At 38.4% G+C, this 12422-nt stretch overlaps 1 protein-coding gene across 1 annotated transcript; it reads left to right on the top strand.

Annotated features, from left to right (window-relative positions):
- Positions 1-8317: 8317 nt before the first annotated feature.
- On the top strand, positions 8318-9253 carry LOC139153967 (olfactory receptor 5V1-like). The gene has a single exon (XM_070728394.1). The coding sequence runs from the start codon at positions 8318-8320 to the stop codon at positions 9251-9253; it is 936 nt and encodes a 311-aa protein (XP_070584495.1).
- The last annotated feature ends 3169 nt before the right edge of the window (positions 9254-12422 follow it).

Genomic DNA, 12422 nt, shown 5'->3' with positions numbered 1-12422 from the left:
CCACCGGCATGGAGGGCTTCCTAGCAGCCCCCCAAACCCGGGTTGGGGGTCCGGAGGGCGCTGGCTCTCGGCGCTTTTGAGCTGAGTCCGGAAGCGAATTCGCTTCCGGACTCAGCTCAAAAGCGCCGATAGCAAGCGGCAAGGAACGGCTTGTCTCGGCGCTTTCGAGCTGACCGGACTCAGCTCGAAAGCGCCGAGACAAGCCGTTCCTTGCCGCTTGCTATCGGCGGTTTTGAGCTGAGTCCGGAAGCGAATTCGCTTCCGGACTCAGCTCAAAACCGGCGATACCAAGCGGCAAGGAACGGCTTGTCTCGGCACTTTCGAGCTGACAGCTCGAAAGCGCCGAGACAAGCCGTTCCTTGCCGCTTGCTATCGGCGGTTTTGAGCTGAGTCCGGAAGCGAATTCGCTTCCGGACTCAGCTCAAAACCGGCGATACCAAGCGGCAAGGAACGGCTTGTCTCGGCGCTTTCGAGCTGACAGCTCGAAAGCGCCGAGACAAGCCGTTCCTTGCCGCTTGCTATCGGCGCTTTTGAGCTGAGTCCGGGAGCGAATTCGCTCCCGGACTCAGCTCAAAAGCGGCGAGAATGAACGGCGTGGGCGGGCGAAGGGCGGGCGGCAGCGAGGAGTTTGCGTGGGCGGTGGGGAAACTCCTCGCTGACGCCAGCAAGAGGGGGAAGACCCAGGGAAGCCGCTGCCATCTACACATGCGTGCCCGGCACGCATGCGTAGATGGTATTTTTGACTTCCGGGTTGAAAAATAGCGAAGTACCCTGTTCGCAATGGTTGGGGACGCAATAAACGGGGGATCACTGTAATCCCAATAAAATATATTTTTTAAAAATCTCATACATCTCAAAATATATTTATGTTATAGCATGTATTTTAAATGTTATTCAAAATATTTATCCATAAACAGGTATTAATGTGTTTATATAGGAACTGCTGCATATTTGAAGTACTGTAAATAAGAATGCAATATATTCTGCATCACATTACGGTATGCATTTTTAACAGAAACATTGAAAACCATCATTCCATATCAAAAGTTAAAAGTATGCATGACATTTGTGAAACCATATATTTCAAAAATGATGATTAGAAAAGTTTCAATGAACAATGTATCTTTTTTATTGTTGCTATTTAAAGTTGATGAAGCTATGATGGAAAGCTAAAGAGATATACCTGAACATTTTTGATGATTCAGTCCTAATTAAAATGCTATATGTATTCTTCATGATGCAATTTTCTTCTGTTGTCTTTTTGGATTTCTAGTCATAATCCATGTAATTTAGTTAAATCCATGTTCAGATAAATAATCCTCCTAGAATAAAGTGGCCTCTGGATTTTAAATATAGTTCTATGAACAAAAAAGTCATATTCCTTCTCATATGATGTTTAAAACAAACCCAATGAAGAACATCCCCCCCCCCTCGAAAAGAAAACAGAAAAGAAAAGATGGTAAATCTAGACTGATGGATATATAACTACATAATGCATTTTAGGCAAGATGAATTTAATCCCAAATTAAAAGAAGAACTGGCATCAGAAAGGCTTCTTTACCACTGGTTTATGTACATTTCCTAAGTTGATAAACTAGAATGTTGAGACTAATTCTATTCTGTTCTTTACTGCACCTTTCTACATTTGGCTTCAATCTTATTGTTGTGGAAAGTCAAGTTCTGAATCACTCAAGGACAAGTGATTACTATTCAATACAGAATTTTAAATCCAATGTTAAATTTGATCATATAAAGCCTGAAAAACAAACAGATCCTATCTGACATAGAAAAACTATTTGAACAGTGTAGAGCTATTCTTTTCTCATAAATCCATACTCATAACCCTTGATTTAACATCCCTATCAGTTCAACAACAAGATAAAAATAATTAAACAAGGGTGACAATCAATACTTTCTCTAATCCTCTAAATTGAGAATAGTTAGGCTATAACATGAAGATTGAGAACTTTTTCTTCAGCACTACTATGAATGTGAGATAATTCAATGTAAGTATGATAGACTTGCTCAAATGGCCATTCTTTTTAAAAATCTACTGAGATTTATTTATTATTATTTGTTTCTCTCATTTTCTAAAACTATATGAATTTCTAAGCAGTTTTATGTAGTTATAGAAGACATGAGTTGCAATACATTATAATACATGATATGGTCAGCATAGTTATTTGAGAAATTTGCTGGCCAATCAAGCACAGTAATCTTATGGTCATTGAACTAGTTTTTGGTGCTTTTGGCAGTGTAGGCAGGTGCCAAGTCCTGCTGGAAAATTGAAGTCAGCATCCCCATAAAGCTTATCTGTGAAATGAAGTGCTCCAAAATCTCTTGGTAGATGGCTGCATTGATCCTGGATTTAATGAAGCACAGTGGACCAACACCAGGAGATGACATGGCTCCCCAAATCAACACAGACTGTGGAAACCTTTAGATCTCATTTGGAAACCAAAGACCCAGAGTATGGAGAAAGAATTGAGAGGCACACACACAGTGAGATGCTTGAAGTCTAGTGTGAAGTTTCTACAGTCTGTGCTGATTAGATTTGGGGAGCCATGTCATCTTCTGGTGTTAGTCCACTGTGGACTAACAAGTCCAGGGTCAACGCATCAATCTACTAGATTTTGGAGCACTTCATGCTTCCTTCCACAGCCGAACTTTATAGGGATGCTGACTTCAATTTTCCAGCAGGACTTGTCCACACTGCCAAAAGCACCAAAACCTGGTTCAATGACTAGGATTACTGTGCTTGATTGGCCAGCAAATTTGCCTGACCTGAACCACAGAGAGAATCTATGGGTGTTCTGTTCCAGCAATGAACCCACCAAGAAATATGCACACACACGCTGATTTAACCATTAATCATTTACTTCTAATATTTTCTTAGTAATTGGGTCTTTTTAAAAGTTCAGGAAATCATCAAATAAGTCTTTTCTGTAAGTCAGCTGTTAATAAATGTCTTAACTACTGGTCAGAGTCCAAGTATATATCCTTCCCTGAAACTTACAAAAGGTTGGCAGAAATTCCGCAGGTCATTAGCAGAAGTAGGAAAGGTGATTTTTAAATTACAAACTGAAGAAGAATGTGTGTGAGAGAGAGAGATAAACATAATCTGGAATGGAATGACATTGACTTCTACACTGAAGCCTGAAGTGACTAAGCCTTAAATAGTCTAAGGACATGGCCAATTAGCCTGCAGCTCTATTAATGAAGAGATCTTCCCTTGCATAGCCACTCTTGCCTTCTAACAGCCCTGTGTGCCCTAGCATCTCCTGAGTCACTCAAATGCATTTTGGGAGTTGCAGAAGGCCCTGGTTGGCTTTTAGCCTCTGATACCTAATCCTTACTATCGACTTGGGTGCCAGGTGCATGGGCTGATGGTACTGTACCACACACCCCTCTTCATCCTCAGGGTCCATGACCAGCTGTGCAGGATGTGGATGGGCCACAACAATGGGGTATTGCCAAGAGAAAGATGAGAGACATAAGACCAAATAATGCAGAAGAGCTGAAGTATCCTGGTCTTCCATATCACCTCAGCAGTGACACAGGTTGATAACTTTCATGCCATATGCATTGAGGCAGTAATTGCTGCAAAAGGGGCCCAAAACAAGTACTGAGTGCATATGCATGCTTATACTTTCGATCTTTGGTCCGATATTGTTTTATGTACAATACTTGTTTTATTGATAGCATGTAATATTCTAATTTTCTGAAATGGGGGATTTGGGGTTTTCATGAGCTGTACTCCATAATCATCACAATTATGACAAATCATAGACTTGAATTATCATATCTCTCATATATTATGTTTCATCTTTTAAGTTGCATTACTGAAATAAATGAACTTTTGCACGAAATTCTAATTTTTCAAGTTTCACCTGTAGTGCTAAGTGTGGGAAAACAATGAATTAACTATGACTGTTTTAGAGGCGAGATATTAAATTATGTAATTATGAAAAGCCTGGAATTTTGTTATGTAAACAGCATGTTCCTAATTTCTTCCTTTGGTTGGAAACCACTCTCTTGCTAGCCAAAATGTGTTCCTGTCATATTCTATTCTAACTGCATGCTGTATCTTGTCATGTAATAATTCAGCTTTACTTTGGACTAGATTTTTTTGCTATTTTTTATAGTGTAAAGTCAATCCAAAATGTGGACATTCCATTTTGCTCAGAACAGATAATGTATTACCTGCACATGATGGCATTATTGAGGTTTGATAATCTGGCAATTATTTTCCATTATAGCTTGAAATATTTTTTTCCCTTCTGATCTCAAATTGGCATCAAAATTCAGATCCAAACTCAAATTGAATCATTCTTTTCTCTGAATCTAAAACCTCCAGCTTACCATATCTGTCAGAGCATGAGATGCACCTTAGTTTGGGGGGAAGAAAATAGGTGGGGGGGAATTACCTACCAGATATTTATCCGGCAAGCATCCTTAGTGTGTTCAGCTTCAGCACATTATTTTATCCCCTGGTTAGGGCTGAAAAAACCTTTTTATGAGGGAATACAAATGAAAGCAAGGGCAGGAAAAACTGCTTAAGAGGGAGTAGGAATAAAAATAAATGCAGCAAGCCAGGCAGGGCGTTGGACTTGATGACCTGCATGGTCCCTTTCAACTCTAACAATAAACAAACAAACAAATAAACAAATAAACAAACAAACAAACAAACAAATAAATAAATAAATAAATGGATGGATGGATGGATGGATGGACGGACGGACGGACGGACGAACGAACGAACGAACGAACGAACGAACGAATGAATGAACGAATGATCATTAGCACCATGTTAGGGCTAAAGAAAAGCCTTTTTCAGAGGGAGTAGGAAGCCAGCAAGATCATTAGTACCTAGTGAGAGCTGGGGGGGGGGGGAGCTTCAAAAAAAGCTGCATTTGAAGTATAAGATGCACCAAACTTTTCAGCTGCTTTTAGAGAGGAAAAGGGTACGTCTCATACTCTGAAAAATACTTTGTGTATGGCTTTCTTTGCAATGAATCTCCTTTGAGAATTCACAAAGCAAAAGAAATTTCAAGGGAAAATTTACACATGGCAATTCTGTTTCCCACTTCAAAAATAAATTGAGTACAATCTAATTCTTTAAAAAGGCTATCATGAGTTCAGTTTATAAATATTTTAATGGTAGCTGGATACATTTATATAAGAAGGAAATAGATTACTATATAGTGAGATTGGAAAACAACTGGATAATTTTAAAATTAACTGGTTAATTATCTTATTAAGATTACAGGTGAGTCTAAGGATTGTTTTTTAAAATTACTTTTAAGCATAGTGTCAATTTACTAGGTCATTTAAATGATTATTTTGAGTACGGAAAAAATACTTTCTTTTCATCTAAGCAATTGTTCATGTTCTAGCTAGGGTATGTCTATTTTCAGTCATTCATATTACTTTCTTTTATGAACTAATAAGTAACACCAGACAACTCTAGCTAAAATTACAAAAATCATAACTTGTCTTCACTTTTGATGGGGAAATGGATTGGCCTTCATCACTTCTCTGATAAACTGCTAAAGAGCAAATTAGATATATTATGATACAGCAGCTTAGACTACAGTATTTGCTAATATAGAGAGAAAAATGTAAAAATAATAGCAATAATTACAGTTTTGTAGTCACTATAATTCTATTCCTGCTGGTTAATATCAAAGGCATTTGAAGTACATCTTTTTTTTTTTAAAGCAATATAGTTCCATTTTAAAAATTCTATTTTCACTAAAATCTAAAAAAGGAGCCTAATAAATAGAACAGAAAATATTTACAATTCATAATTGGAATAAAAATTCATTTTTAGAATAAATGAGCTGAAAGACTTCTAGTCCAGCCCCTGGCTCAAACAGGAGAACCTATACTATTTCAGATAAGTTACTGTCTAGACTAGGGCTGTCAAACTTGCATGGTTATGGCAACATTATGTGATGTATGGGGACTTTCCCCCCCCTTCACTAGACTAAATGCGGATGTGGTCAGCATGTGATACATCTGGTCCATGGGCCATGAATTTGACAACCCTGGTTTAGACTCTTCTTAAAAACATCCCTTGATTGATCATCCATGATTTCTGGAGCCAAGCTGTTCCACTGCTTCACTATTAGGAAGTTTATACTTAATTCTAGGTTGTTTCTCCCTCTGATTAGTTTCCAATCATAGTTTCCAATCATTGTTACTTGGGGGAAAGATCAAAAGCAACATAAGAAAATATTATTTTACTGAAAGAGTAGTAGATCCTTGGAACAAACTTCCAGCAGACATGGTAGATAAATCCTCAGTAACTGAATTTAAACATGCCTGGGATAAACATATATCCATCCTAAGATAAAACAGAAAATAGTATAAGGGCAGACTAGATGGACCATGAGGTCTTTTTCTGCCGTCAGACTTCTATGTTTCTATGCTTCTTACATTGTTTCAAGAGTTTACGAAAGGCAAGGAGGATGGGGGCAGTCCTAATCTCCGGAGAGGGTTGATTCCAGAGGGCCGGGGCCACCACAGAGAAGGCTCTTCCCACGAGTCCTGCCAGATGACATTGTTTTGTCGATGGGACCTGGAGAAGGCCAACCCTGTGGGACCTAATCGGTCGCTAGGACTCGTGCGGCAGCAGGCGGTCCCAGAGATATTCTGGTTCAATGCCATGTAGGGCTTTATAGGTCATAACATAGAAGCATAGAAACATAGAAGTCTGACGGCAGAAAAAGACCTCATGGTCCATCTAGTCTGCCCTTATACTATTTTCTGTATTTTATCTTAGGATGGATATATGTTTATCCCAGGCATGTTTAAATTCAGTTACTGTGGATTTATCTACCACGGCTGCTGGAAGTTTGTTCCAAGGATCTACTACTCTTTCAGTAAAATAATATTTTCTCATGTTGCTTTTGATCTTTCCCCCAACTAACTTCAGATTGTGTCCCCTTGTTCTTGTGTTCACTTTCCTATTAAAAACAATTCCCTCCTGAACCAACACTTTGAATTGTGACCAGAAACTGATTGGCAGCCAGTGCAGGCTGCAGAGTGTTGACAAAACATGGGAAAGAATAGTAGATCCTTGGAACAAACTTCCAGCAGACGTGGTAGATAGATCCACAGTAACTGAATTTAAACATGCCTGGGATAAACATATATCCATCCTAAGATAAAATACAGAAAATTGTATAAGGGCAGACTAGATGGACCATGAGGTCTTTTTCTGCCGTCAGACTTCTATGTTTCTATGTTTCTATGGGCATATCTGGGAAAGCCCATGATTGTTCTCGCAGCCACTTTCTGCACGATCTGAAGTTTCTGAAGTTTTCAAAGGTAGCCCCATGTAGAGAGTGTTGCAGTAATTGAACCTCGAGGTGATGAGGGCATGAGTGACTGTGAGCAATGACTCCCAGTCCAAATAGGGCTGCAACTGGTGCACCAGGTGAACCTGGGCAAACGCCCTTCTCGCCACAGCTGAAAGGCGGTGCTCTAATGTAAGCTGTGGATCGAGGAGTACGCCCAAGTTGCGGACCCTCTCTGAGGGGATCAGTAATCCCCCCAGGGTGATGGACAGACAGATGGAATTGTCCTTGGGAGGCAGAACCCACAGCCACATCATCTTGTCAGGGATGAGTTTGAGCCTGTTGACACCCATCCAGACCCCAACAGCCTCCAGGCACCGGCACGTCACTTCCACTGTTTTGCTGACTGGACATGGGGTGGAGATGTACAACTGGGTATCATCAGCATACATGCCATTGGATGATCTCACCCAGTGGTTTCATGTAGATATTAAATAGGAGGTAGGAGGAGAACCACTGGAGAACAGGCCACTGAAGCTGACTGTAGATCTGTAGATCAGCCGTTCAAATTCGCTCAAGGTTGACTCAGCCTTCCATCCTTCCAAGGTGGGTAAAATGAGGACCCGGATTGTGGGGGCAATAGCCTAGCTCTGTTAAAAAGTGCTATTGCTAACATGTTGTAAGCCACCCTGAGTCTAAGGAGAAGGGCGGCGTAAAAATCAAATAAATAAATCAAATAAATAAATATTTTTTCTGCTTTCAGTAACAAAAGTCCAATTAATAAATTTATTAATATTAAATATATTCTACTCATAGTTAGTACATAGATACTACAAGCAATAGGATAGATAGATAGATAGATAGATAGAGAGAGAGATAGATAGATAGATAGAGAGAGAGAGAGAGAGATAGCTTTGTATATATAAATGTATATGTATAAATTTAGTAAATATTCATTTTAAAATCATATTTTTTCTCCTCAGACAGACTTTATTGATGTTCGTCAATTCTCAATGGAAAATCAAACCATAACTACAGAATTTATACTCTTGGGACTTTCAAATAACCCCAAAATACAAATGATTCTATTCTTTGTTATTCTAATTATATATATAATAACAGTATTAGGAAACCTTTTGATCATACTGATAATTAGGACTGAACATGATCTTTACACTCCTATGTTCTTTTTTCTCAGTCATCTAGCCTTCGTTGACATTTGTTACTCAACAGTCACTGTCCCAAAGATGCTTGGAAATTATATTGTAAATAAAAAAACAATTTCTTTGGTAGGATGCATTGTGCAAATCTTTTCTTTTATTCATTTTGCATGTGTGGATTTCTTTTTGCTTTCAGTAATGGCATTTGATCGTTATGTTGCAATTTGCAATCCATTGCATTATTTAATAATTATGAAAAAACAATTGTGCAGGCAGTTGGTGGGAGGATCCTGGATAATGGGATTCTTGGATGCATTGATCAACTCTTTGCCTTTGAAATATTTGAAATTTTGTTGGGTGCCTTCTGTCAATCACTATACATGTGAACTTCCTCTGCTTTTGAGCTTATCGTGCAGCAAAACGTTTACCAATTATATGTTCTTACTTGGCTCAGTCATTATTTTTGCTTTTACACCCTTCTTTCTTATTGTTGTATCTTACATTTATATTATTTCTTCTGTGTTAAGAATTCACTCATCAAAAGGCAGGAGGAAAGCCTTTTCCACATGTAGCTCCCACCTCATTGTGGTTTGCATGTTTTTATTTTCAGCTTTTTTCAGGTACCTGAATCCAAGTTCTCAATCTCCTACAGATCTGGAGAAAGTGATTTCTATCCAATACACTGTGTTAACACCCATGTTAAATCCAATCATATACAGCCTTAAAAATAAAGACATAAAAATGGTGGTTAGGAAAAAATGGCAAAACCTCACTAAAATGTCAGTGTAGTTTGCTGCTTGGAAACGACAAAGAAAAATTTAGAGATTAAAAAAGAAAAATCTTCCCAATATGGAAAAAAGAAGCTTATTTCTTTTTATTATGCTTTACCCTATGTCCAAATTGATCATTTCTTATGCTCTGAATTTGTCCATGAAATTAGATGGATAATTTATTAGCAATTCCCACCATTTCTGCAGACTAGCCCTTACAGCCTTAACCTTAATATCTATTGTGGATGTCATTCTGTTCCTAACAGATCTGTAAAGGGGTCATGCCAGGGGTGAAATGCTACTGATTTGGCCCAGTTCCCCAGAACCAATATAACAAATGCTTCCAGTTCTCCATACTGGTAGTTAAAATGTTTTTTAAAAGTTTTTTTTTTAAAAGGATCACATGGCAAAACTGATTGTCACAGCTAATGAACCATTTATTTTATTTTATTTTTAAAAGAGCATTTTTTACTATCTATTTGCTGGAACTGTTAGTAAAAAAAGTTTATGACCATCAGCTATTTTACAATCAGTTGAAAAGGGATTTTTTTAAAAAAATTAAAAGCATGTTTTTTAAACTACCTATTCACCCAAACTCTGACTCTGTGAAGTTCCTGCTTGTTGCAGGAGCCATTTTGTGTGAATTCCAGCTGCTTCTGCATTGTGTGTGAGTCAGTTGTGTCACAGTCAGTTGTGCAGCTTTTGTGTTATTTTTGTGCAAAGTGTGATAGTTGGTTTTAGTTGCATTGTGCATGAGATAATTGTAAGGCTTTTCTGTTGTTTGTGTGTGAAAATTGGTTTTTGAGCTCACCGGTCACATTACCATGATCACCAAGCCACATCCACCCAATCACATGATCAGCAAACCACACCCACCAAGCCATGCCCACAGAACCAGTAAGGATTTTTTTTTTTAGATTACAGTGTGCCTAAATCCCATCCTACTATCTCCATTTATTTGTATTCATTTCTTTCATTCATATCCATGTTTATATTTATGCCTGCTATCTTGTACATGTTTGACAAACTAATAAATACAAAATACAAATAAAAATTGTGGCAGTGGTAGCAGAAGAGAGGGAATGGTTTTGTACATGCAACTTAATGCTACACTTGCACAAATGCAGTTTTACGTGCTTACCTGCTGCTTTCATGGACCGGCTAACAGAAATTCTTACTTACTTACTTACTTACTTACTTACTTACTTACTTACTTACTTACTTACTTACTTACTTACTTTATTTATTTATTTACTTACTTACTTACTTACTTACTTACTTACTTACTTACTTATTGAATTTGTATGCCGCCCTTTTCCGAGGACTCCAAGGACTGAGAGTAGGCTCCTCACAAGGTGCAAGTATAATATTTCCTCCATCTACCAATGGGGCTGTTGAGAAAGCAAATGCTATGATCTAAAAGTATTTATGGTGCTATATTTATGGTGCTCTATATTAAGCTTTCCTCTACCTTGGCTGAACCTCTGAGCATATTTTTTTAAAAAATCTTTCAGTACTAGCTCCCTACCCACATAATGGTCACTAGCCACATTCAACCCTATCTTCTAAAAATGTGATCCAAGCAACATTTAAAATTAAAGACCAATCTCTTTGTGTTGCGTCACCTGCAAAGTCATGGAATCAATCATAAACCAATCCATTACACTCCACCTCAAAACTAATAACCTACTTTCTAACAAACAATTCAGTTTCAGAAAAAAAAATATCCTTTAATCTACAACTCTTACACGGCAAAAACATTTGGACCACTCAACTTGACCAGGGTGAATCAATTGATGTGATCTCTATCGATTTTTGCAAAGCCTTTTATTCAGTTATTCATGACAAACTTCTGAAACTTAAACCCTATGGCATCTCCAGACTACTACACGATTGGTTAACAGCATTCCTATCTAACAGACAAGTGGTCAAAATAGGAAGTGCCACATCTAATCCTGCTCCTGTCAACAGTGGTATCCCTCAAGGCAGTTTTTTTTAGAACCAACACTCTTCATACTTTACATAAATTATCTTTGTGATCACATCACAAGTAATTGCATTCTCTTTGCTGATGATGTTAAACTATTTAATGCCACTGACAACACTGCTATCCTTCAAATTGACCACAATCACATAGCTGAATGGTAAAAATCTCTGGCAACTTCAAATCTCTACCAGTAAATGCTCTGTCTTACACATTGGTAAAAAGAACCAGAATCCTAAATACCCCACATTTCTTTATTTCTGTCCATCATGTCTACCTATACTGAATGGTCTAATTACAATGTCTAATAAATTCAAAACCCTAGAAATAAGCATAACATCACAAAAACACAATAACATCACAAAACAAGCATAACACACCAAAAGAATACATAGATTCCATGGAAGCACATATGGAAGCATGCATAGAAGCATGCTTCACATCTTTGGATAGAAAAAATTACTGCAGGGACAAATGGAAATTCAAATGCTCAAAATCATACTCTAATACATATCCAAGCACAGAAAAAGGCAAACCATCAAACCAAATACCCTATACCACTCCTCCACCACCAGTTTATACACCCCCACAACCATCTCAACCACTACCTGACATAGCAAAGATACAAAACATCATCCGCAACCACCATACACAAACCATTGCCCCTGAAGATATCACTGAAGTTTCCAGAGATGGCCCTGAGCACAGGTATAGTGATGGCTTGGTGGCCCCCCCGATTCTGCAGAGTGGCATGCAAAAATGAGTCGACCAAATGACAATTCATCCAAACCATAAACTGTATTGCAAGAAACAATACCAATTACAATAAACTTAGATCCATTGGGATCACAGAACCCATTGGGAAAAAAATTGAATTTACTGCAGTATAGTATAGTATACTATACTACTATACTTTCTACCTATTTTCTGCCCAGGCCTGGCCTAATCTGTCAAACGCCTCTTTCTGCATTCCATCCACTCTCCCTTTGCCAATTGCATTCATCACCCTATTTCCCCTCCTTCATAGACCCCAGCCTTAGCCCTGCTTCCTCCCCCAGAACTGTCTTTTTCTTTGATCTTAGCTTCTTCCCACAGCAGCTGGGGGCAGAAGGGAAGGCAAGCTCTTTTTTTCAGTACAACTGTGAGAGGTTTCCAACCAGCTGCCTCTCTCAGCTCATTTCCAGCTGGCAAAGAAGCCTCCAGC

The sequence above is a fragment of the Erythrolamprus reginae genome, chromosome Z (assembly GCF_031021105.1).
Source record: "Erythrolamprus reginae isolate rEryReg1 chromosome Z, rEryReg1.hap1, whole genome shotgun sequence".
Lineage (NCBI taxonomy): Eukaryota > Metazoa > Chordata > Lepidosauria > Squamata > Dipsadidae > Erythrolamprus > Erythrolamprus reginae.
Note: the sequence above shows the minus strand (reverse complement) of the source record. Positions and strands in the feature narration are given on the sequence as shown.